At 43.2% G+C, this 27,513-nt stretch overlaps 1 protein-coding gene across 10 annotated transcripts in view; it reads left to right on the plus strand.

The window, feature by feature from the left end:
• The window catches only part of sox5 (SRY-box transcription factor 5), a 524,923-nt gene extending 511,686 nt beyond the window's left edge, over positions 1–13,237 (plus strand). For 8 of the 10 annotated variants that reach the window (XM_060903479.1, XM_060903480.1, XM_060903483.1 and 5 more), the window contains 3 exons: positions 4,301–4,517; positions 9,697–9,990; positions 10,087–13,237. In XM_060903479.1, coding sequence (XP_060759462.1) covers positions 4,301–4,517; positions 9,697–9,990; positions 10,087–10,168 — 593 coding nt within the window. In that variant the 3' untranslated portion in view covers positions 10,169–13,237. Of the gene's footprint in view, positions 1–4,300; positions 4,518–9,696 lie in introns of all 10 variants that reach the window. The other 2 variants (XM_060903481.1, XM_060903482.1) reach the window with 1 other exon arrangement.
• Positions 13,238–27,513: the final 14,276 nt, after the last annotated feature.

The following is a 27,513-nucleotide window of genomic DNA, read 5'->3' on the forward strand; positions in this document are numbered from 1 at the left end:
AGTGGTGCTCCTGTGGGCGAGCCTCAGCGGTAGCTTTGGCTCTACGCTTATGCCGCCGAGCCGTCACCCATTTGCCCCGCTGTAAGGGCTCTAATGCCGGAGTTGGGGGATTACTAACTCCACCTAGGGCATCCAGACTTTCCCCTACAGAAACTACACTGTTCTCACGCTCACTGACCTTCTCTAAAGCCTGGACACGCGCTTCTAGCACTGTAATCTTCTCCGTCAGAGAGCTAACTAATCTGCACTTATCACAAATAAAGCTAATAAAGCTATCGCTAGCGATGGAGGAAGAATGACTAAACATCCTGCACTCAGCACACTGAACAGGCAGAAGGTGTGCCGTGATGAAAAGATTCACGTACCTTAAACGAAGATCTGTTGATATTAAAGCAGATCAGATGTGGCTGGCCTCCGCTTGTGGTCTTTACACAGGAGGAGAGAAAAAGAAAGCTTCCGGTCTCGGCATTCTTCCAAAAAAAGAAAGAGAAAAACCGGAAAAAGGAAAGCGAAAGTGAAAAGTACAAAAAGGAAAGCGACAGTACAATAAAAATGAAGAGGATACTGGAAATTTATTTGTAGAAAAAAGTTAAAAAAGAATTAGTAATTAACGCCGGCACTCGCGGGAAAAAAGAACTCGGCGCAAACAACTCAGGAACCAGGAAGTGCGTCAACCCGGAAGTACTCTTCCAATCCAGTCCAAAAAAAAAGAACATTGCTGCTCATCTGCAGTTTGCTAAAGATCACATGGAAAGCCAGAAGGCTATTGGAAAAATGTTTTGTGGACGGATGAGACCAAAATAGAACTTTTTGGTTTAAATGAGAAGCGTTATGTTTGGAGAAAGGAAAACACTGCATTCCAGCATAAGAACCTTATCCCATCTGTGAAACATGGTGGTGGTAGTATCATGGTTTTGGCCTGTTTTGCTGCATCTGGGCCAGGACGGCTTGCCATCATTGATGGAACAATGAACTCTGAATTATACCAGCAAATTCTAAAGGAAAATGTCAGGACATCTGTCCATGAACTGAATCTCAAGAGAAGATGGGTCATGCAGCAAGACAACGACCCTAAGCACACAAGTCGTTCTACCAAAGAATGGTTAAAGAAGAATAAAGTGAATGTTTTGGAATGACCAAGTCAAAGTCCTGACCTTAATCCAATGGAAATGTTGTGGAAGGACCTGAAGCGAGCAGTTCATGTGAGGAAACCCACCAACATCCCAGAGTTGAAGCTGTTCTGTACGGAGGAACGGGCTAAAATTCCTCCAAGCCGGTGTGCAGGACTGATCAACAGTTACCGCAAACGTTTAGTTGCAGTTATTGCTGCACAAGGGGGTCACACCAGATACTGAAAGCAAAGGTTCACATACTTTTGCCACTCACAGATATGTAATATTGGATCATTTTCCTCAATAAATAAATGACCAAGTATAATATTTTTGTCTCATTTGTTTAACTGGGTTCTCTTTATCTACTTTTAGGACTTGTGTGAAAATCTGATGATGTGTTAGGTCTTATTTATGCAGAAATATAGAAAATTCTAAAGGATTCACAAACTTTCAAGCACCACTGTATATGTTCCCAAGCAGGATATAAAGTTACCAATAAGGACCTCAGAGGGTCCTGATCCAGTGATGAGCCACTGTACCCCTAAAGGTACAGTAATGGACTTTATTTTCTGAGAGTGTCCTAAAAGATTTGCTCCATCAGTTCTCATTGGCCAGTTGTGTTTAAATATACATGTAGGGGTGGAGTTATGGCTATGCTTTAGTTCCTATAGATAGTTTTCACTGACGTCACGGCATTCCGGGGAACGCCCCCCAGCCGCCATCTTGGGGGCAAACAAAACGGACCATCGCCACTACTGGCTACGTTATCTCAGACGAATTTATGAAGTTATATAGTCAGTTTTCTAAAATAAAGATCAATGTCGGCAAAATCAAGCAAACAGAAGTATATAGATACATTAGACGACATCTCACGACAACGGTATGCAGCCAAACTGGCCTTGATTGGGGGAATTGACCCCTACAAAGTGGACAAAGATGCATTTTCAAGTGACTATGCAGGGCTGCCAAAGCCTGAAACTGCCAAAGCCTGAAACTGACTTCATCAAACTTTAAAGGCTGTCTGATATATACAACTTTATATATTCACAGCGCGCCTTTTGGCGGATGCCGCCTGAATCGCGCAGATCCGATTTTTTTTTTTTTTTAGGGGGGGCGTTGGAGTGTCTGATTATAATTTCAAAGTAAATTCTGTATTAAAATTACTAAATAAGCAAATCCATTACAGTCCATGAAACAGGAAGTATAAGGATGAGAAAAAACAGTTTAAATCGGAAAGCTGCGCACATTTGCAGTCCTGCACACCGCTCAGGCTGCACAAATGTGCGCAGCTTTCCAATTTAAACTGTTTTTTTTCTCATCCTTATACTTCCTGTTTCATGGACTGTAACGGATTTGCTTATTTAGTAATTTTAATACAGAATTTACTTTGAAATTATAATCAGACACTCCAACACCCCCCCCTAAAAAAAAAAAATCGGATCTGCGCGATTCAGGAGGCATCCGCCAAAAGGCGCGCTGTTTGCATCCCAAACACAAATCAAATCATACAGAATAGACCTAAAATGTTTTTCAAAAATGACCCTTGCGTGAGTGAAGTGACAAGTTTCAAATAGAAACGTGACAAACGAGCGATATTAAGTGTACATTACAATGTAAATGTACACTCAGCGGTTCCAGTTAGGCATTCTCCAGAGATTGTTCACATGATGTTTTGGTTTCCAAAAACAAACTTAAACACAATTGATTGTTTATTTAAACAACTTACCACTTATAAAATGATCGGAGCAGACTTTGCTGTGTTTGGAAGGCTGATAATCCTTGCAGTAGATTCTCGCAAGCCATAGATTTCTCCTTTGTATGCTGAGTTTCTTTGTTTGCTCGCCTTCGTGCTCCCGTACAGTGGGAATTCCATAAAAGCTCCGCTTGATGTCATCATCTGACCTATTACGACAGCTGTGAATACAACAGGTGTGCACAATTGCTAGCTTTAAATAGCCTGCTTGGGTTCTTTTGAAGACTTTGTACTCGCGTGTTACAATGTGTGCTCAGTCACCCGTACGGTAAGCTTGACCCGCAAGATGGCCGCCACTAGGGAATCCCCGACTCTGTGACGTCATGTGAAAACCATCTATAGGACAAGTAGAGTATCATATATCCAGCCAAGCACCCATGCCCCCTCACACACACACACACACAGACTGAGAGAGAGGGAGAGAGACAGACAGACAGACCCAGAGAGAGAGAGAGAGAGAGAGAGAGGGAGAGAGAGATGTAGAGAGAGAGAGAGAGAGAGAGACCGACAGACAGATGTGGCGAGAGAAAGACCCAGAGAGAGATAGAGAGAGAGTGGGAGAGAGAGATGTGGAGAGAGAGAGAGAGAGAGAGAGAGACCGACAGACAGATGTGGTGAAAGACCCAGAGAGAGAGAGAGAGGTCCCGCTCAGCATTGTGTAACCGCTGCCTAATGAATCGCTCCGGAGAGCCGACTAGGCCGATGATGATATAATTCATTATGCATTAAACAAGCACTCCAGTCTGTCTGACATTTTCTCCAGACCTCTGGGATTGTGTTTGACATTTTAAAGAGCTCCTAAGCATTTTATAACGCCGGGAAATCTGGTTTTAATAAGGCTCCCGCTCGCTCAATTGTTAACAGAAGGAGTTTCTCCTTTTGCGCAGCGCCGGCTGCGTGTCAGGCTCAACGCTGACAGCTTTTTCCCATTAAACACACAGTAGGAGAGTGTAAATTCACCCCAGACTAGTACACACACACACACACACACACACACTTATACCTACACTATAAATATGTACATGTACTGCCCTCTGTGGGATTAATCTCGTGTGTGTGTTAATGGAGAATAAGCAGCACAGGCCACAGGTACTCTTATTGAGCTCTGGTAATTAGATGGAGTGTGTGAATGGCCCACTTAACCTGCTGTCCCCTGGAATAACGATGCACATCAACGTGTGTGTGTGTGTGTGTGTGTGTGTGTGTGTGTGTGTGTGTGTGTGTGTGTGTGAGGGTGCTCTGGTACAGGAGGGCAGAATCCCTCACTCTATTTGACATCACTTCAACTCAAGGTGATCATTAAACCAAACAATGAGGTGTGATGTCTCTTTATGGCCCAGGTTTGAAAAAAAAGAAAAAGTCTGATTGCAAAGAGGTGTGTGTGTGTGTGTGTGTGTGTGTGTGTGTGTGTGTGTGTGTGTGTGTGTGTGTCCAGGTTCTCGCTGGAAGGCGATGACTAATCTGGAGAAACAGCCGTACTACGAGGAGCAGGCGCGTCTCAGCAAGCAGCACCTGGAGAAATACCCCGACTACAAGTACAAGCCCCGCCCCAAGCGCACCTGTCTGGTGGACGGCAAGAAGCTGCGTATCGGCGAGTACAAGGCCATCATGCGCAGCCGCAGGCAGGAGATGCGTCAATACTTCACTGTGGGGTGAGATGCTCAAATCCACTTTATTACCTGCACCGAAGTCATGAACCCTTCTCCTCACTGCCACACTGCCCCACTGCCTCACTGCCACACTGACCTCACTGCCTCACTGCCACACTGCCCTCACTGCCACACTGACCACACTGCCCTCACTGCCTCACTGCCACACTGGCCACACTGCCTTCACTGCCTCACTGCCCTCACTACCACACTGCCCTCACTGCCACACTGCCCTCACTGCCACACTGACCACACTGACCTCACTGCCACACTGACCACACTGCCCCACTGCCTCACTGCCACACTGCCCTCACTGCCACACTGACCTCACTGCCACACTGACCACACTGCCCCACTGCCTCACTGCCACACTGACCACACTGCCCCACTGCCTCACTGCCACACTGCCCTCACTGCCACACTGCCCTCACTGCCACACTGACCACACTGCCCCACTGCCTCACTGCCCACACTGCCACACTGACCACACTGCCTCACTGCCCTCACTGCCACACTCACCACACTGCCTTCACTGCCTCACTGACCACACTGCCTCACTGCCACACTCACCACACTGCCTTCACTGCCCTCACTGACCACACTGCCACACTGCCCTCACTGCCACACTCACCACACTGCCTTCACTGCCTCACTGACCACACTGCCTCACTGCCACACTGCCCTCACTGCCACACTGCCCCACTGCCTCACTGCCACACTGCCCTCACTGCCACACTGACCTCACTGCCACACTGCCCCACTGCCTCACTGACCACACTGCCCCACTGCCACACTGACCACACTGCCCCACTGCCTCACTGCCACACTGCCCTCACTGCCACACTGACCTCACTGCCACACTGACCACACTGCCTTCACTGCCACACTGCCCTCACTGCCACACTGACCACACTGCCACACTGCCCCACTGCCTCACTGCCCACACTGCCACACTGACCACACTGCCTTCACTGCCCTCACTGACCACACTGCCTCACTGCCCTCACTGCCACACTCACCACACTGCCTTCACTGCCTCACTGACCACACTGCCTCACTACCTTCACTGCCCCACTGCCCACACTGCCTTCACTGCCCCACTGCCCTCACTGCCACACTGACCACACAGCCTTCACTGCCTCACTGACCACACTGCCTCACTGCCCTCACTGCCACACTGACCACACTGCCCTCACTGCCCCACTGCCCTCACTGCCCCACTGCCACACTGACCACACTGCCACACTGACCACACTGACCTCACTGACCACACTGCCCTCACTGCCTCACTGCCACACTGGCCACACTGCCTTCACTGCCTCACTGCCCTCACTACCTCACTGCCACACTGCCCTCACTGCCACACTGACCACACTGCCTCACTGCCACACTGACCACACTGCCCTCACTGACCACACTGCCTCACTGCTCTCACTGCCACACTGACCACACTGCCTCACTGCCCTCACTGCCACACTGACCACACTGCCTTCACTGCCCTCACTGCCCCACTGCTTTCACTGCCCCACTGCCCTCACTGCCCCACTGCTCTCACTGCCCCACTGCTCTCACTGCCCTCACTGCCCCACTGCTCTCACTACCCCACTGTTCTCACTGCCCTCACTGCCCCACTGCTCTCACTGCCCTCACTGCCCCACTACCCTCACTGCCCCACTGCTTTCACTGCCCCACTGCCCTCACTGCCCCACTGCCCTCACTGCCCCACTGCTTTCACTGCCCCACTGCCCTCACTGCCCCACTGCTCTCACTGCCCCACTGCTCTCACTGCCCTCACTACCCCACTGCTCTCACTGCCCTCACTGCCCTCACTGCCCCACTGCCTTCACTGCCACACTGCCTTCACTGCCTCACTGCCCCACTGCTCTCACTGCCCCACCGCCTCACTGCCCCACCGCCTCACTGCCCCACTGCTCTCCCTGCCCCACTGCCCACACTGCCCTCACTGCCCTCACTGCCCCACTGCTCTCACTGCCCCACTGCTCTCACTGCCCTCACTGCCCCACTGCTCTCACTTCCCTCACTGCCTCACTACCCCACTGCTCTCACTGCCCTCACTGCCCCACTGCTCTCACTTCCCTCACTGCCTCACTACCCCACTGCTCTCACTGCCCTCACTGCCCCACTGCTCTCACTGCCCCACTGCTCTCACTGCCCTCACTGCCCCACTGCTCTCACTGCCCTCACTGCCCCACTGCTCTCACTTCCCTCACTGCCTCACTACCCCACTGCTCTCACTGCCCCACTGCTCTCACTGCCCCACTGCCTCACTGCCCTCACTTCCCTCACTGCCCTCACTGCCCCACTGCTCTCACTGCCCCACCGCCTCACTGCCCTCACTGCCCCACTGCTCTCACTGCCCCACCGCCTCACTGCCCTCACTGCCCCACTGCTCTCACTGCCCCACTGCTCTCACTGCCCCACTGCTCTCACTGCCCCACTGCCTCACTGCCCTCACTTCCCTCACTGCCCCACTGCTCTCACTGCCCCACCGCCTCACTGCCCTCACTGCCCTCACTGCCCCACTGCTCTCACTGCCCCACTGCCCACACTGCCCTCACTGCCCCACTGCCCTCACTGCCCCACTGCTCTCACTGCCCCACTGCTCTCACTGCCCTCACTGCCCCACTGCCTCACTGCTCTCACTTCCCTCACTGCCTCACTACCCCACTGCTCTCACTGCCCTCACTGCCCCACTGCCCTCACTGCCCCACTGCTCTCACTGCCCTCACTGCTCTCACTCCCCTCACTGCCCCACTGTTCTCACTGCCCCACTGCCCTCACTGCCCCACTGCCCTCACTGCTCTCACTCCCCTCACTGCCCCACTGTTCTCACTGCCCCACTGCCCTCACTGCTCTCACTGCCCTCACTGCCCCACTGCTTTCACTGCCTCACTGCCCCACTGCTCTCACTGCCCTCACTGCCCCACTGCCCTCACTGCCCCACTGCTTTCACTGCCCTCACTGCCCCACTGCTCTCACTGCCCCACTGCTCTCACTGCCCTCACTGCCCCACTGCTCTCACTTCCCTCACTGCCTCACTACCCCACTGCTCTCACTGCCCCACTGCTCTCACTGCCACACTGCTCTCACTGCCCCACTGCCCTCACTGCCCCACTGCTCTCACTGCCCTCACTGCCCCACTGCCCTCACTGCCCCACTGCTTTCACTGCCCTCACTGCCCCACTGCTTTCACTGCCCCACTGCTCTCACTGCCCCACTGCTCTCACTGCCCTCACTGCCCCACTGCCCTCACCGCCCCACTGCTCTCACTGCCCCACTGCTCTCACTGCCCTCACCGCCCCACTGCCCTCACCGCCCCACTGCTCTCACCGCCCCACTGCTGTCACTGCCCTCACCGCCCCACTGTTCTCACTGCCCTCACTGACCAACTGCTTTCACTGCCCTCACTGCCCCACTGCTTTCACTGCCCCACTGCCCTCACCGCCCCACTGCTCTCACTGCCCTCACTGCCTTCACTGCCCCACTGCTTTCACTGCCCCACTGCCCTCACTGCCCCACTGCTCTCACTGCCCCACTGCTCTCACTGCCCCACTGCTCTCACTGCCCTCACTGCCCCACTGCTTTCACTGCCCTCACTGCCCCACTGCTTTCACTGCCCCACTGCCCTCACCGCCCCACTGCTCTCACTGCCCTCACTGCCTTCACTGCCCCACTGCTTTCACTGCCCCACTGCTCTCACTGCCCCACTGCTCTCACTGCCCCACTGCTCTCACTGCCCCACTGCTTTCACTGCCCCACTGCTCTCACTGCCCCACTGCTTTCACTGCCCTCACTGCCCCACTGCCCCACGACAACCTCCCAACACAACACAGCATTTCCATTTAATGTTCTGGAGCATCCACAAAACCACTGCGTTCCTCTTCTCACTTCCACCTTTGTGAATATATACACACGGCACTGTGCAAAATTTTAGCCCCCCTATTTTTTTCATCCACACTTATAGATTTCTATTTTATGACTCCTACATTATTGAGTCACTGGCTAGTGGCCTAGTGGTAGCGTGTCCGCCTCTCAATCGGGAGATCGTGAGTTCTATTCACGGTCGGGTCATACCAAAGACCATCATAAAAATGGTACCTACTACCATCTGGCAAGGCACGCTGCAATACAGATGCGAGTGGGGAGTCAAACTCTCGTGGTTACCGGAGGACCCGCCCCCCTCTGTAACCCTAGCTATGTAATAGGCGAGAGGCTGAGGGCTGTGAAATGGAGATCGGTGCCCCCCCCGATGTGCCACTTGGTGTGGAAAAGGGAAGGACAGGACATTATTGAGTCGGTACAAAAACATTTTAGAGTCCAAACGTTTGTTTTCCAGCACAAAATTAAATGTTACAGAAAAAAAAGTTTATATCTGAGCATCATATTCCATAAGAGAGACTTTTCAGATGAAAAAAGAAAGCATAATGAAGGCTGCTGGGTTTTGGTGTAAAATGAAGAAGTGAGTGTGACAGTCAAAGTGTGCAGAAGAACTGTGGCTGGTTCTGTAAGATGCTCAGGAAAACCTACAGATCATTTCCACATAAAACTGACCTCACTGGACCTCAGACGGAGATTTTTTTATTTTAAAGCAAAGGGTCGCCTCACACCAAATACTGACTTTATTATGACATTTATTACGGCTCACTGATTACTGTTTGTAGTATTTTTTAATGTTGAAACATTTCATTATTTTTAAGCCGTTTTTGGTCAACAGCATTTCTTTATTTGAGCCTCAGACTTTTGCACAGAACTGTATATATCTTGAAGTTAATAAGAAATAAAAATGGTCAGAAAGAAAAGTTACAGCTCCGATGCTGAACACTGCTTCCATAAATCATAAATAAATGTCTCCTTTCAGAAACTATATCAATAATTACACCCATTTTTATGATGACTCCTATTATTATTATTATTATTATTATTATTATTATTACAGTGTCAGGAACAAAAAAGTAGAAATAAAAAATAATAAAATAAGCAAATAGTAATAAAGCAATAAATAACAGCAGTGACTGAAAGAAGAAAATAATTAGTAACAATATTAAAACTATATATATCATAAAAAGGATTAACGAGAATGTGCAAATAAAAGTAATAAAATAATGTTGTTAACTCTGCGTGTGTGTGTGTGTGTGTGTGTGTGTGTGTGTGTGTGTTACAGGCAGCAGGCCCAGTTACCGCTCTCCTCAGGGGGCGTGGTCTACCCCGGCGCTCTCTCCATGGCTGGTATGCCGTCTCCTCAGATGCCATCCGAGCACTCGAGCATGTCCAGCAGCCCCGAGCCGGCTCCGCCCACCGGCCCACCCTCGTACCTCAGCATCAGCAAAGGGGATGAGCCCCGAATCAAGGAGGAGGTGCTCCGGATGGACGAGAGCAACGGCGACGCCTACGACGATTTTGATTACGAGGATGAGGATGGAGACTTCGGCAGCGACAGCGAAAACCACGTCGCACAGTAAATTAAAAAAAAATAAAAGCACTCTTTTTTTCTGGAGCTGATCCCTGGTTTCTTATCCTGTCCTGCCTCCCTGCCTCTGTTCCATCCAATCAGGACTCAGAAAGAGCCACGCCCACATCCCCCCGCCCTCCTCCCTGATACCAGCAGCAGTAAAGCACAGGACGCATCAGAGTAACTGTTACATTAAACAAGAACATCGGATGGCACGAGCGAACACATCTCCAGTAAGCTACAGGAAGGAAGATATGACATGATATGATAAGGAAACTTTCTCTCTCTCTCTCTCTCTCTCTCTCTCTCTCTCTCTCACACACACACACACACATACACACACACACACACACACACACACAAACAAAACTTATGAAAATAATTTTAAAAAAAAAACAGGACCTGTTCGTTGGCCTGTCACTTTAAAACAGTGGACCTGCTCGTCTATAAAGAGACTTTTTTCTGGGTTCTATAATATTCTCACTCAGGTACACGGTGCCAACAAGTGGCTTGTGAATGTGATTTGTTGTTTTTGTGCTTACGGTTTTAATAGAGATAAAAGGAAAGAAAAAAACTTTTATTTTCCTGGTTTTGACGTTTTAAAAAAAAAGCACCAGATAGGAGTAACATTTTACTTTTGATTATTTTTGTTTTATTTTTAAGGATTTCCTGCTTGTGTTAGGTGTTAAACCCCTTTGCTGAATCCTGTATCTCTGTCTCTCTCTCTCTCTCTCTCTCTCTCTCTCTCTCTCACACACACACTTTTTTTCATGCATGAATGGACGGAGTTTGAAGGCTGCGTTTTGCTCATGTACACTTTTTTCCAGCACTTATGAAATCCAGTGACCCGTATACACTGTTCAGATCAGTTTTTATTAAATTACACACACACACACACACACACACACACACATTGCAATCCATGAATAGGCCTAATGCGAGGCAGCAGGATGGAAATAAAAGCATCGTGTTCCTGTGAGAACGCACAAACTGCAAAATAGAGATCCAGCCTCTGCACTCCGTCTCGCTCCCTCGGTTCTGTATCTAAACAGACTGTTTTTGCCATTATGGAGAACGCAGAGCCTCACGGTTCCAAGAGAAACAGAGATGGAGAACATGTGAGAGGGAAAATCTCCGTAGACGAGAGTTTGGCACTGAACAGAGAGAGAGAGAATGATGGAGGGCTTTTATAGACGCCCACATTATGCTTAAGCAAGGAAACCTCCAGAGCACTGAGGAATTGTGTGTGTGTGTGTGTGTGTGTGTGTGTGTGTGTGTGTGTGTGTGTGTGTGTGTAATTAACCCCTCATTGATATCCCTTCCTTTAATTCTCCTCACTCCGCCCTTCCACACAACATTACTCTTATCACTTTACTTCCTGTTGCCTGATAGGGACCGGGTTGCCACGGCAATGCTTTGACTGATAGCTATCTCACTACACTCAAGCGCCATCTCATCATCCTCATCATCCTCATCTCCACTGCAACACGCCACACTCTCCGAGCATCCTGATTGGTCGACACCTGATCTCACAGTTCCACTCCTACAGCCCCGCCCCCTCTATTTTTTTTTTATTTTAATAAAAAAGCATAAGGTACTGACGCAGTGAGGTCTGTGCTCTTGTATCGTGTGTCCTGCCCTGCATGTTTTTTTTCCATTTATTTCTGCTGATTTTTATTTTCCGTCACTCTGCTGTCAGAATCGTGGCTGTTTGAAGGAGGAGCGAGCGCTTGGAGTTTTCACTCTCTGCATGTCGAAATGTTTTATTTTGTATTTGAATACTGTATTTTAATTTTTTATATATATTCAGACTGCCTCTAGTGTAAAAAATAATATTATTAACAATAATTATAAAGATTGTCAGCTTGTTTGGGTATTTTTTTTCCTTAGTAAGTTATGTATAGTATAATTTATTTTTCTCTTCTTCTTCTTCTTGGTTGTTGTTTTTTTATTATTTACATTATAAAAAAGACTGCTTTATAAAGCACTGTTATATTTAGCTGGTAGGTTTGTAGATCTAATTACTCTGTGCTTTACCTTTTTTAAATTGATTTATTTTGAGTTTATTAATCCTGTTTCAATGCTGGTGAATCTCAGAAATTATCACAATGAACTGCTGAAATGAAGGATTTTTTTGTTTTTGTTTTTTGTCATCATGAACTCCTGAACCCGTTTCTGAAAGCACTAGGACTCTGGACATTCAGAGAAAGAAAGAAAAAAAAACACGAAGAATATCACTTTTTTGTATTTTTTATTATTATTGTTGTTATTATTTCTAATGGTTTTATGTACAATGTGAAATTTTCTATCTCTTTCATTCCTCCTTGTTTTCTCAATGATTCACATTTTTCAAAACCCTGATATCAGACGATGAAGACGTTCAGCGTGTTTACTGGGATTTGAGACTCGGAGGAACCTCACTGGTCCCAAAAAAAAAAAAAAAAACATATTTTTTACACAGTCCTTCAGTCTGGATATGTTAAATCTGAAGAAGCTCATGGTTTTATTATTTTTGTTTGTTTAGTTGGTTTTTTTTGTTGTTTTTTAATCAGTGATGCTCCACCGAGTGTCTCATATCAGATATCTAATCTCTACAGGATGCCATGATGGATTTGTTTTAGCTCCACACCATGCCCGAACGTTTTAAAATCATGACGTTAACGTTTCCATCCTGTTGTGTATTATTATTATTATTATTATTATTATTAATTATTATTATTATTATTATTGTTGTTGTTGTTGTTATTGTTATTGTTTCAATCACAATCAGGACCCTTTACAATCAGACACAGAATGAAGGACAGGGTCGAAAGCTGTCAATCATTTATTATATCTAAAGCATGACATTTTTGCTATGAATAATAACAGATAAGACAATCAAAGTCATGGGTGGAGCTCAAAACAGAAGTGAAAATTAAAACTAACACACACACACACACACACACACACACACACACGCGCATTCTTTTTAAAAATCCTACCATCTCAACTTGAAAAATCGCTAAAAGATAATTATGTAAATATAACATAGAGGTATAGATTTATATTTTGTTCATAACACAGTGTAATATAAGTTGTATATTTCTTTTTTCCCCTTTTATTGATGTTATTCATGCCACATTTTAAAAACCGAGAGTTAATGTACTCTTACACACACAAAAAAAGCCGTGGGTTGCCACCATCTGTTCTGAGTTGACGTTTTTCAGTATTATTGCCGGTTGAGGCTCTAATAAAGACAGCAATGTGTTCTGTAGTGTGTCTGCTTTCTTTCTGATGATCTCTTCAAGTTAAACCGAACAACATCCAAAAAATCCTCGCCGCAAAATGGCAGCTTGTTAAAAATAGGTGTGTGTTACAGAAGTGTACATCTCTGCTGTATTTCTGTTTCCTCAGTGATCCAGAGTCTCTTCACGTATTAAGAGCTTCAGAAGATCTCCAAAATCAAAAGCAGCTTGGCTGAAAAAAGTAAAGACAGCTAGTTAGAAAAAAATTAAACAAAAAACAGGCATAAATAATCAAGCCTAAGTTTATATTTCAGTATTTACCAATAACAGGAAAGCTGAATAAAACTGCTGTGGATTCAGTAAATGGTTAAGACGACTTCTCCAGCAGGTCTGTGAGTCTGACCAGCACTGATGAGTTCAGTCTGAGATGTCAGTGATGTTTGTTTCAGTGATTGGCAGTTAGTAATGGGGTCCCACCTGTTTGAGAGATGTCCTGATCATCGTCTGGGGAAGTTGTGCATCTGGGTGGGACAAATGAAGAGAGCACTGTATAATAAATGTTGAGCTGGTTTTCATGATGGAAAACCCATGAAATACTCAGTGACTCCTGGTGAAGCCGTGTGTCAGAGCAGGACTCAAAATGACGTATTAAAAGCCTGTTGCTCCCATTAAAACATCATAAAATTTAATCTGCCACAGTAGCCTAGAGAAACTTAGATTAGCCTGTGAAAGCCTAGAGAAGCTCTGTGAAGACTATATCAATCTAGAGAAGCTTACAGAACCTTAGAGAAGATTAATTAAGTCTATAGATGCTTAGAGACACCTTGTAAAAGCCTATAGAAGCTTTGAGAAGCTTATACTGTAGATGGTGGAAAGAAATCTGTAGAAGCCTAAAGAAGCTTGGACAAGACTATATATGCCTCTAGAAGCCTACAGAAGCATAGAGAAGTTTAAAGAAGCTTAGAGAAACCTCAAGAAGTTTTGGGAAGCCTATAGATTCTTAACGAAATCTGTAGCAGCCTGCAGAGGCCTAGAGAAGGATATAGAAGTTTATAGAAGCTTAGAGAAGTTCATCCATCCATCCATCCATCCATTATCTGTAGCCGCTTATCCTGTTCTACAGGGTTGCAGGCAAACTGGATCCTATCCCAGCTGACTACGGGCGAAAGGCGGGGTTCACCCTGGACAAGTCGCCAGGTCATCACAGGGCTGACACATAGACACAGACAACCATTCACACTCACATTCACACCTACGGTCAATTTAGAGTCACCAGTTAACCTAACCTGCATGTCTTTGGACTGTGGGGGAAACCGGAGCACCCGGAGGAAACCCACGCGGACACGGGGAGAACATGCAAACTCCACACAGAAAGGCCCTCGCCGGCCACGGGGCTCGAACCCAGACCTTCTTGCTGTGAGGCGACAGTGATAACCACTACACCACCGTGCCGCCCCTAGAGAAGTTCAGAGAAACCTAAAGAAGCTTTGAGAAGCCAACAGAAGCCTAGAGAAGTTTAGTGAAGTCTATAGAAGCCTATAACTGATGAGGGAAACCTGTAGAAGTTTAGAGAAGCCTACAGAAGCTTTGAGAAGTCTAGAGATGCTTTTAAAGAAGTCTGTAGACGCCTAGAGAATAATAATAATAATAATAATAATAATAATAAAACTTCTTCTTCTTCTTCTTCTTCTTCTATTAAATAAAGTTTGGCATTGAAAATAAAATTAGACCAACATCAAAGCCATTGATTTAAAAAATTGAGTTTGTTTTCTATTGAATTGAGTTTTGTACACTTTTCATAAAATATACACAAAAAGAAATGACTAATTATGAATTCAGAGTTAAATTCTGCATTCTGACTGGTCAGATGATGTTGATTAATTTTCTAAAATGACAGCTCCGACTGTAGTGCAGCTGCACGTCATATAGAAAGAGACAACAGTGAAGCTGGTGAGGGAACGACTGAATAGAACGCAGGTGTAATTCATCTGAGTGTGGATTTGGGATCAAAGTATAAAAATCATTCTGTTAAAGGAAAATAATCAACAACAGTGTGGTGTGACGAAGTGGAGTTAGTGTTAACACTCTGAAGTTGATTATTTTTCAGTAACAGTATGTGTTTTATCACACAGATTACAGCAATTAATTAAAATGTTTTATAAATGAAAAGAACATGTGATACTTTACACCATTCTATCAAAGCCAGCATGAACTTTTTCAGCAGTTTGTGCTACAGAAGCTCTTCTGTGGGATTGGACCATATGGGCTAGCCTTCGTGCCCCATGCGAATCAGTGAGCCTTTGACACCCATGACCCTGTCTCCAGTTAACCAGTTCTCCTTCACATCCTTGGACTACTTTAATTTGGTACTAACCACTGCGTACCGGGAACCGCCCACAGGATGGGCCATTGTGGAGATGCTCAGACCCAGTCATCAAACCATCACACCGTGGCTCTTGTCAAAGTCACTCAGATCCTTACACTCGCTCATTTGTCCTGCTTCCAACACATCAACTTCAACAACTGACTGTTCTTTTGCTGCTGAATAAACCCCACCCCTAATAAACCCCATCCCTAATAAACCCCACCCCTAATAAACCCCACCCCTGGACAGGTTCCACTGTAACGAGATAATCAATGATATTCACTTCTTCACCTCTCAGTGGGTTTAATGTTATATCTGATCAGTGTGTGTGTGTGTGTGTGTGTGTGTGTGTGTGTGTGTGTGTATTTGTTTGTTTATTTGTTACACAACTGTAATTCCTCTCTCAAAGAAATTGAAAATATATATATTGACACCCCTAAAGTGTAATATTTGTCTTTGTTTGTTTGTTTGTTTGTTTGTTTGTTTGTAATAATAATTCTCTTTTCTCTCAAAAATGTGCCAAACTTATTGTTTGTTTGTTCTTTAGGGTGTCATTTAAACTTCTTTTCTACACAATAGTAATTCTCTTCTTTTCTCAAAAGCATGTCACAAATATTGACACCCCGATATATTAGAGAACAATAATTTGTTGTTTGTTTGTTTGTTTGTTTGTTTGTTTTATGTTTGTTTGTTCTATAGGGAGACATTTACACTCCTTTTTTACATAGGAGTAATTCTCTCTTAAATATGTGTTGAAACTATTGACACCGCAAAGGAAAGAATGTTTGTTTGTTTGTTTGTTTGTTATAGGGTGTCATTCAGACCTTTTTTTAAACAATAGTGAATCTATTTATTCTCAAAAACATGTCAGAATGAGGGTGGCACGGTGGTGTAGTGGTTAGCGCTGTCGCCTCACAGCAAGAAGGTCCTGGGTTCGAGCCCCGTGGCCGGCGAGGGCCTTTCTGTGTGGAGTTTGCATGTTCTCCCCATGTCTGCGTGGGTTTCCTCCGGGTGCTCCGGTTTCCCCCACAGTCCAAAGACATGCAGGTTAGGTTAACTGGTGACTCTAAATTGAGCGTAGGTGTGAATGTGAGTGTGAATGGTTGTCTGTGTCTATGTGTCAGCCCTGTGATGACCTGGCGACTTGTCCAGGGTGAACCCCGCCTTTCGCCCGTAGTCAGCTGGGATAGGATCCAGCTCGCCTGCGACCCTGTAGAACAGGATAAAGCGGCTACAGATAATGAGATGTCAGAATGATTTAAATTGGCATATTACATATTAAAAAATAATAATTTAGTTATATTTGTTTTATATTTGTATGTAGATACTGTGTATATATGTGTATATATATATAAAACTTCCTGCCCTGTACTCGGAACTGCTGTTACAGAAAATGAATCAACACCTTCAGAGTCCAGCAGCACTCTGCTATCGGCTCCAGCCCTTTTCTGATCAGTGCAGCTGCACTTGCTAAAGCATAAGGCAAAGGAATTTGAACTGTTAGAAAATAAACACATCACACGCATCTGACGTCAGGTACATCATATAAACAGTGTCCGAAAAAAGTATTCCTAAAATATGGCATGACGTCATCTGATCATGAAAAAAGCTAACTCTTATAAAATGAGTGTGAACTTGACTGTGCTTGATGTTTCATCTTCTGGATTATGAAATGTGTGTTTGTTCTTATTCAAGTGAAAGCCATCGTGCAGAACATTTGCAGTCGTGCCATTTGACTTGAGTTCACTTGCTGGGGCTTTTTTCTTTTTTTTTTTTTTTTACAGTAACTCATATCTCACATTTAAAGGCATGTAATGAAATGTACTCGGGTTTCTGCCAAGTGCATATGACGAGTAAACAGAAGACACGACAACATTTCCACTGACTTCGCTCTCTATCTGTATGTCACGCAGATGAGTTTCTGTGTGTGTGTGTGTGTGTGTGTTGAGCTGAGAATGTGAGAGCTCAGTACAGACTAAACACAGACACTGGAGTCTTTAAGTAATAAAGTGGTGACATGTTGAGTAGCTACTGTAAATATTTCATTTCTTACCAACAGTGAAGTGTGTGTGTGAGGCAGAGATTCTGTGTGTGTGTGTGTGTGTGTGTGTGTGTGTCACACTGTGCAGCCGAGTGTGCATGTTTGCACTGTGGGTGTTTGGAAATGGAGTGAAAACGATGTCATGTTAATGATTTAAAGTCGGTAATAGGATGTGATGCGGTGCTGAGCTGAAGGCTGAGCTCACTCTAAGATGCTCCTGTAATGTATTCATGAAGACAAGGGATTAGAGCAAGCACCGAGCATCACACACACACACACACACACACACACACACACACACACACACACACACACACACACACACACACGAGTGCTGTTAAATTCCAGATTCTGATTGGTCAGAAGATGAATTTATATTAATGCCATTGTCTAATGGTTAGAGAATCAGCTTTGGAACCAAAAGTTTGCTGGTTCGATTCCCTGCACCAGCAGGAATGGCTGAAGTGCCCTTGAGCAAGGCACGAAACCCCTAACTGCTCCCTGGGCTGCTCTGGGTCTGCTGTACATTGCTCTGGATCAAAGCGTCTGCGAAATGGCTGTAAAGTAATGTGCTCATTCTTATGTTATCGTTTCTATAGCAACAGCTCCTGGCATCGCAGACACTCCACTGATCATAAACCGATTTAAAAACCACACGCAGTTCAATAAACCAGGTGTTTATTCAACATTTATGGAAGGAGTCTCCAGTGTCAGCTGTAACTTTATCTTCTGATCTCATACTGAAGAGTATGATTTGTCATACTTTCATGATTAAAAAATTGTCCGTTAAAATCTTTGCAAAGTTGCTGTGATGTAAGGCTGATGATACACGAGGCAACTTCTTGTGCAGTGTTGCCGGGCAGTTGCACTTCGACACTTTCCCACTGAGACTGAGCAACATCATTTATATCTGAACGATTTTAATCATTTTCAGCAACTTTTTAAAATCATCCAATCAGAGTGCTAGCAGCAAATCATATGACCACCTGAGAACTTCTGAAATTTTCAGTAAAGATGGTGGCGTCTCCAGCAGTGGAGTGAAGAAAAAGAGAGACGACTTACACTACCGTTCAAAAGTTTGGGGTCACCCAGACAATTTTGTGTTTTCCATGAAAAGTCACACTTTTATTTCCCACCATAAGTTGTAAAATGAATAGAAAATATAGTCGAGACATTTTTCTGGCCATTTTGAGCATTTAATCGACCCCACAAATGTGATGCTCCAGAAACTCAATCTGCTCAAAGGAAGGTCAGTTTTATAGCTTCTCTAAAGAGCTCAACTGTTTTCAGCTGTGCTAACATGATTGTACAAGGGTTTTCTAATCATCCATTAGCCTTCTGAGGCAATGAGCAAACACATTGTACCATTAGAACACTGGAGTGAGAGTTGCTGGAAATGGGCCTCTATACACCTATGGAGATATTGCACCAAAAACCAGACATTTGCAGCTAGAATAGTCATTTACCACATTAGCAATGTATAGAGTGGATTTCTGATTAGTTTAAAGTGATCTGCATTGAAAAGAACAGTGCTTTTCTTTAAAAAATAAGGACATTTCAAAGTGACCCCAAACTTTTGAACGGTAGTGTATATATATTTTTATGGCAGTAAGTTGTTGTGTGTAAACCCAAAGTGGTGAATTTACCTCATCACACACTTAGAAAACCAACAGACATCTATTTTTATGCTCAGGATGGAATTAAGACATCGATTTTTTTTTTCAGCTAAGTGTAAACTGCCTTTAGCTAACTACCGCTCCATAGAGATTGAATGGGATTGCGCTAACTAGCAATGGTTTTTGCTAATATAGTTAGCTGAAAGTTATCGCTAGCTATGTCGAGATAACGTTAGCTCTCTTGCACGGAGTTAAAAGTGAGGGACAGCTCATGATTTTTTTTTTGTAAGTTGTAATACAGGGAGTGCAGAATTATTAGGCAAGTTGTATTTTTGAGGATTAGTTTTATTATTGAAAAACAACTATGTTCTTGATGAACCCAAAAGACTCATAAATATCAAAGCTGAGTATTTTTGGAAGTTGGAGTAGGGCTTTCATAGTTTTAGCTATCTTAGGAGGATATCTGTGTGTGCAGGTGACTATAACTGTGCATAATTATTAGGCAACTTAACAAAAAACAAACATATACCCATTTCACTCATTTATTTTCACCAGGGAAACCAATATAACAACTCAACATTCACTAATATACATTGCTGGCATTCAAAAAAAAAAAACAAATCAGCGACTAATATAGCCGCCTTTCTTTACAAGGACACTCAAAAGCCTGCCATCCATGGATTCGGTCAGTGTTTTGATCTGTTTGCGATCAACATTGCGTGCAGCAGCAACCGCAGCCTCCCAGACACTGTTCAGAGATGTGTACTGTTTCCCCTCCTTGTAGATCTCACATTTGATGAGGGACCACAGGTTTTCTATGGGGTTCAGATCAGGTGAACAAGGAGGCCACGTCATTAATCTTTCTTCCTTTAGACCCTTTCTGGCCAGCCATGCTGTGGAGTACTTGGATGCATGTGATGGAGCATTGTCCTGCATGAAAATCATGTTTTTCTTGAAGGATGCTGACTTCTTCCTGTACCAGTGCTTGAAGAAGGTGTCTTCCAAAAACTGACAATAGGACTGGGAGTTGAGCTTGACGCCATCCTCAACCCGAAAAGGTCCCACAAGCTCATCTTTGATGATACCAGCCCATACCAGTACCCCACCTCCACCTTGCTGGCGTCTGAGTCGGACTGGAGCTCTCTGCCCTTTGCTGATCCAGCCACGAGCCCATCCATCTGGCCCATCAAGACTCACTCTCATTTCATCTGTCCATAAGACCTTAGAAAAATCAGTCTTGTGATACTTCTTGGCCCAGTCTTGACGTTTCATCTTGTGTGTCTTGTTCAGTGGTGGTCGTTTTTCAGCCTTTGTTACCTTGGCCGTGTCCCTGAGTATTGCACACCTTGTGCTTTTTGACACTCCAGTGATGTTGCAGCTCTGAAATATGGCAAAACTGGTGGCGAGTGGCATCTTGGCAGCTTCACGCTTGACTTTCCTCAGTTCACGGGCAGTTAGTTTGCGCCTTTTTTTTTCAACGCGCTTCTTGCGACCCTGTTGACTATTTTGAATGAAGCGCTTGATTGTTCGATGGTCACGCTTCAAAAGCTGGGCAATTTTAAGAGTGCTCCATCCCTTTGCAATATATGTCACTATTTTTGACTTTTCTGAGTCCGTCAAATCCCTCTTCTGACCCATTTTGTCAAAGGAAAGGAAGTTGCCTAATAATTTTGCACACCTGATATAGGGTGTTGATGTCATTAGACCACACCCCTTTTCATTACAAAGATGCACATCATCTGGTATGCTTAATTGGTAGGAGGCTTTCAAGCCTATGCAGCTTGGAGTAGGCCAACATGCATAGAGAGGGTAATGTGGTCAACATACTCATTTGCCTAATAATTCTGCACTCCCTGTAGATATTGTGTAATTTATCGTCTGATCTAATTCACATCCAGAACACGACTACTTGTGGAACCCGAGGGTAAAACAGTACAAACTTTGGGATCTAAAAACAAAAGAAAGCCTTTCAGGAGCTCTGCCACGCCCTTTTCCTCCTCAGCAGCATCTCCTGCTCCATGTCCTTTTGTCTTTTTTGCTGAGATGAGAATTAAACGATGATGTTTTTGTGATGTGTCAGTTATTAGTTACAGCAGGTGTGATTGAGGCGAGTTGCACTTTTGAAGAGATTTAAAACGTGTTTATTATTAGATAGATAGATAGATAGATAGATAGATAGATAGATAGATAGATAGATAGATTGCCTTAATTGTCACTGCACAAATGTAGAATGAAATTTAGTTCATCGTCATGAACAGAATAATGCGGTTATTTTGACTTGTAAATGTTAAAATAATGGTAAATTATCTTTTGAACAGAGGATCTATTCAGTTTTGTTCCAGAAGTCATCCTTACGCGAGTGAAGTAAAGGTTGAAGCTGAGACAAAAGTGACAGCTGACAATGTTTCAGTGTCCGTCTTTGCAGTGTCTATCTCCATGGCAACAGATTTGCTCTTACCTGATTGGTTGTTGGTAATTGTCTCTTGGCCTAAAAGTTGCCCCATGTATCACCAGCTTAAGAGGAATAACACACTTCAGGACACGCTGTTCAGAGGAACAGTAGCTTCACCTCATCAAACCGCCCTGTTGTTGATTTTTTTCCTCTAAACGCATGACTGGTTTGAAGAATGTGAGTTTAATTCTGTATAATCTCAGTGCTCAAGCTGAGCTGGAGTTTTCCCTTCACTCACATCGCAAAAATCTCATTACACTTCACTCCATCTTCAGTAAACAGAGGTGTTGGTTGTTTTATTAACGTTACTGATGACAGGTTAATGCTGATGTTCATGCTGTACATTTTTACACTGTAGAGACAATAATTAAATAATATTGTCTGGCTTTTTTTGTGGTCTATCAGATATATTCCATTCAGCGAGCATGATACTGAACGAGTCAAAGATGAGTAGCTGAATGGAATATATATATGGATAGACCACGAAAAAGCCAGACAATATTATTATTATTATTATTATTATTATTATTATTAAACATACACATTCTCTTCATATCAGCATTCTCAAAGGCCAACGCTAGCTTACCTGCGACTTGGTGCTGTTAGCATGGCAGTCCAGTTAGCTTCTAGCTGGTGTAGCATTTAGCAGTAGCATTAGCAAAGGCCAACGCTAGCTTACCCGTGACTCGTTGCTGTTAGCGCAGCAGTCCAGTGACCTTCCAGTCAGTGTAGTGTTAGCGAAGGCCAGTGCTAGCGCAGTCAAGCCGAATATTATTATTATTTTCCTGGTGTAATTTACTGAGTTACTTTTAAAATCAACATCGATAGCTACATACACTGGAGCGACCTGTCAGCCAAAATTCTCTCAAAATCTTCCGCTTTTAATGACGCAAACCTGGCAGCCATGTTTGTTTATACACTGTCACAGTCACTTGTTAGCACAGAAGTTTTGCATATCTGATGTGTCTTTGTTCCAGTTTTTCAATGTCCATTGGTATGTTTTTCTCTTGTAAATATGCATGAAGAATACCTAATGAAGTTTTGGGAGCCTTTCAGGTGTTCAACGCGTCTTCGGTTTCAGTTGTGTGCATGTGCAGCAGAAAGATTTTGTCATTGGATCTTCACATCAGCTCTGATGTGTGATATTGTGTTGTCTTGACAACGTGCAATATTATAAAAATATTGCATGCTCATTCTCCATTGGGGAGAGTGGAATAATACACGGAGGATAAGTGATATGATAACAATATTGCATGCCATCAATAAATCCACCAGAAGGGAATAGAACACATTTTTATTCCATGGGGAAAGTGTCCTGTATGGATAGTAATCAACATTAATGAACACAGTTTATAGAGTTTTATTAAAACTATTAGACAGAAATACAGTTTCCATTTCATTACCCAGACTCCAAGGGGGATGCAAACTTTTGCTCTCGGCCGTAGCCACGAGTGTTTGGGAGACGAGCGAGGAGACAGACCCACCCGGGCCGGCGTGCCGTCAGTCCTGACGTGTTCTTCCTCATCCTCAGAGCTGCTCGCCTCGCTGCACCTCCTCCATCCTGCTCCATCCTCCCCACGCTGCTCCCTGTTTCTCTCTCGTTCTCCATCTCCACTCCACAGAACCCTGCAGAGCCAATAAACACCCAACACTCACCGGCAACCAGAACTACACTCAATGCCACAATTATTGGCACCCTGTGAAGAAAACAGAGCATAAACTGATCCTGAACCTGAACAACAAACTCAGGCAAAAAAATATTTATTTTTGGCTTTTAAAATTATTCAAACTTTATTTTATTATTATTAATAAAAATAAATAAAATAATTTAACAACATAATAATAATAATAATAATAATAATAATAATAATAATAATATTGTCTTTTTTAAATGGAAACATAACTGAACTCCCCCCGTCCAAAGTAGAACATAATAATTGGTGTTTGTTTGTTTGTTTGTTTGTTTGTTTGTTTGTTTGTTTGTTTGTGACACAACAGTAATTCTCTCTTCTCTCAAAGAAATTGAAAAAATATATTGACACCCTGAAAGTAAACTACAATCATGTTTGTTTGTTTGTTTGTTTACATGTTTATAATAGTAATTGTATTTTCTCTCAAAAATGTGCCAAACTTATTGTTTGTCTGTCTGTCTGTCTGTCTGTCTGTCTGTCTGTTTGTTTGTTTGTTTGCTTGCTTGTTCTGTAGGGTGTCATTCAATCCTCTTTTCTACACAATAGTAATAATAATAGTAGTAATTCTCTTCTTTTCTCAAAAGCGTGTCATAAATATTGACACCCCGATATATTAGAGCACAATAATTTGTTGATGTTTGTTTGTTTGTTTGTTTGTTTGTTTGTTTGTTTGTTCTTTAGGGAGTCATTTACACTCCTTTTTTACATAATAGCAATTCTCTCTTAAATATGTGTTGAATCTATTGACACCCCAAAGGAAAGAATGTTTGTTTGTTTGTTTGTTTGTTTGTTTGTTTGTTATAGAGTGTCATTCAAACCTTTTTACACAATAATGAATTTATTTATTTTCAAAAATATGTCAGAATGATTTAAATTGGCATATTACATATTAAGGAATAATAATTTGTTTATATTTGCTTGTTTTTTGTTTGCACTTAGAAACAAACAAAGGCCTCATTAAATGTCTTTTTTGTTCAGTAGTAATTCACTTTTCTTTGAAAACATGTTTAAAAAATTATTGACACCCCAAAATGAATCCATAATAATTTGTTAATATTTATTTATTTGTTGTATTATTTATTTTAGTGAGTGAGTGAGTGAGTGAGTGAGTGAGTGAGTGAGTGAGTGAGTTAGTCTTCATGGTGTCGTTCAAATTTCTTTTTCTTTATTAATAATACTTCTCTCATCTCTCAAAAACACAGGCACATTTATTGCTTGTTTGTATGTTTATTTGTTTGTTTATTCATTGTGGTTTCATTCAAACTAAAAACATCATTAATGTCACATCATCACCAGCTTCCGAACTGAACTCGACTTTCCAGAATTCAGCGCAGCGTTCATGAACCCAACTCCGTTTCCCATCAACATCATGGGCTACAAACCATGTCACATGATGGAGTCACATGTTCAAATTCACATCTAATGACACACACGTGTTCACCATCACACTTTCTATAAGAACTCTGAGCTTCCTCTCACCCCCTTTTCACACACTCACACTCCCAACCAGGTCCAGTTCTCGCGTTTTGATCCGCTTTGTGTACGGTTCTGCTTTTAGACTCTGTTTTGGTTTTGATAGTTTGCTCTTTGTTTTCTATCTGACTTCATGACTTCCCTGACAGTGAAACAGTAACTGCGGTGTATTTTTTTTTTTAAATGAATGAAATGGTTTTCAATTTTTCAGGAGACATGTCCAAGGGTGTGTGTCAATATTTTCTAGAACACCATCTTTAAACACAAGCACTCATCTTTAACATCAGAAACAATCAGGGATAGAAAATAAGGACTGAAGAAGAAAACAGCTTTTTTTATTGATGTCAAATGTAATCTTTGGTAACATAAAAGCAAGAGACAATTTAAAAGAGAAAAACTGCTTGGAAAAAATTGAGCATCAAATATAAAATACAGTCAACTCCAAAATTATTGGCATCCTTTAAAGAAATGAGCAAAAACAGACATTAAAAGTAAAAAGAAAAGAATAGCATGCAAGCAATTTAAAAAAGATTTACTTTAATAAAAACAAAAACCTCACACTTCTTTTTCACATAATAATAATAATAATAATAATAATAATAATAATAATAATAATAATAATAATAATAATAATAGTCTTTTCTCTGAAGAACATGTGGGAAATTATTGGCATCCCTAAGAAAAGCTTGATTGATTGATTGATTGATTGATTGATTGATTGATTGATTGATTGATTGATTGATTGATTTCTTTCTTTCTTTCTTTCTTTCTTTCTTTCTTTCTTTCTTTGCTGGCAAATGTTGTACAATATAATGTAAAAGCAAAAATGAAAAAATGACAACTAGATATATTAAATCCTTATAAAGATGGTGGGCATTGAAATAAATGTAAAAGGAGTTTAGTATATTGGCAATAAGTTACTGCATGAATAATCCTAGTTGTAATTATCACATTTAATTTTTTTAAGTTTAATTTAACAAATGGTTTCCACAGTCATTCCCCACCAGCTTAAAGAATAGCACTTGATCCAGCACAGAGCTGCCATGGGCGACTCTCGGTCATGAAACGAGAGTGTGTGTACAGGATGTGGGTAAATTCATCACACTTTCTAATTCACCATTTTGATTGGCCAAATTAACAAAATAAATAAAAAAAACCATTGTCACTGACATCACGAAACACACATCTGTTTCAGTTGTTTCAGGTAAACTCCTCCCTGTGTCAGTAACTCACATAACACACAACTTCTGAATATTACACTCACCTTTCGTTATGTCTGAAGTCTGAATACTGACATGCACAATTTGAGTTCCAATCTAAATCCTCACACTACAACCCACAGTGCTGTGAATCTCTTCAGCATCGGTGTTGTGATAAAAAAATAATCACTGGAGTGCCAATAATTTTGAAACCAGCATACTTTTGTTTAAAATGTCCAAGAAAGCAGTGTATCATAATGCACTGTACACCTGTTACATGTTGTTGATTTTATACAGCCATACTTTACTCATTTTCACCAAGGGTGCCAATAATTATGGAATCAACATTTCATTACCTGGCAACCGTTGCTCAAAGGTCGATGTAAAAACACGTGGTACAGAGTGTTTGCACGTCTGCGTCGTCTCTGAGTGGCGATCTGAGAGGCCGCTCGTGCTCACCAGGCCCTGATTGCTGCATTTTCTCGCAGCCATTAACACCTGGGTCCTCACATGCAAATATTATGCTAATTGTATGTTAATTGCTAGCGGTGCCACTAAGCGAGCCTGCTGTCAGGAGTACTTGTGAAAAATTGGGGCGGGGTCACTCACAAGCTGTAAATGCAGTCTAAACACAAATAAATACAGCCCTAAGAGCTTATGGGGAGCATCGCTGCATGATAATGCGTGGTGGTGGAGGCCAGGAAGCGGCCACTGAGCGCAATGAACAGGCGCATGATTTATAACAAGAGCCGTCCTTGCTAATGTCTGGAGATAAGGCTGACATGCACCGCGCATGGCGTGTGTCAACAGTTAGGGTCTAATGGAGGTCTTGGAGTTCTCACGGTACTCACTGATTTAAAATGGATGCTTGTGCAGAAGGAAACACCAAAGAATGTACAGTACATGGTTCTGATGGGCTTAGCGATTCTGGTACAAATCCGTTCGTCAGTACTGTATTTTTTTCCACCAACTTTTCCAGCGGTTGTGTGTCATTCAATTAAAACAGAAGCTTCTTTACAAAAGCGATGTTATGAGGGATCATGTTAAAGAGAAACCCAGAGCTCAGACGCTGCAGTAAGAGTCCCAGGATGCAGTGCAGCTAGTTACGGCAGAGCATCAGCTCGGCTAGTTAGCAAGTGATCTACATATGCCATGACGGTGTTTCTTGTTTACAAATATTACTGAGTGTGCATGCATCCAGGAGGCTAAACCGCTTTGCTAGCTGAAATATTTTACAAAAACAAACAAGTAACGTAACATTAGCTATTTGGAGACACTTTTCCGGAAGGTTTTTGTCCCAAACCAAGAAACCTACCATAATCTTTTGCAGTTCTTCGCAAGCACTTTGAATATTAAAGGATCATCTTCATTGCATCAGAATCCCTCTTTGGCAATGACCAATACCAGATTATGTTATTTTCACACACCAAGTCATGTCTGTGAAAAATTTTCTTATCTAGCCAGGTTT

Source organism: Neoarius graeffei, chromosome 21 (genome assembly GCF_027579695.1).
Source record: "Neoarius graeffei isolate fNeoGra1 chromosome 21, fNeoGra1.pri, whole genome shotgun sequence".
NCBI lineage: Eukaryota > Metazoa > Chordata > Actinopteri > Siluriformes > Ariidae > Neoarius > Neoarius graeffei.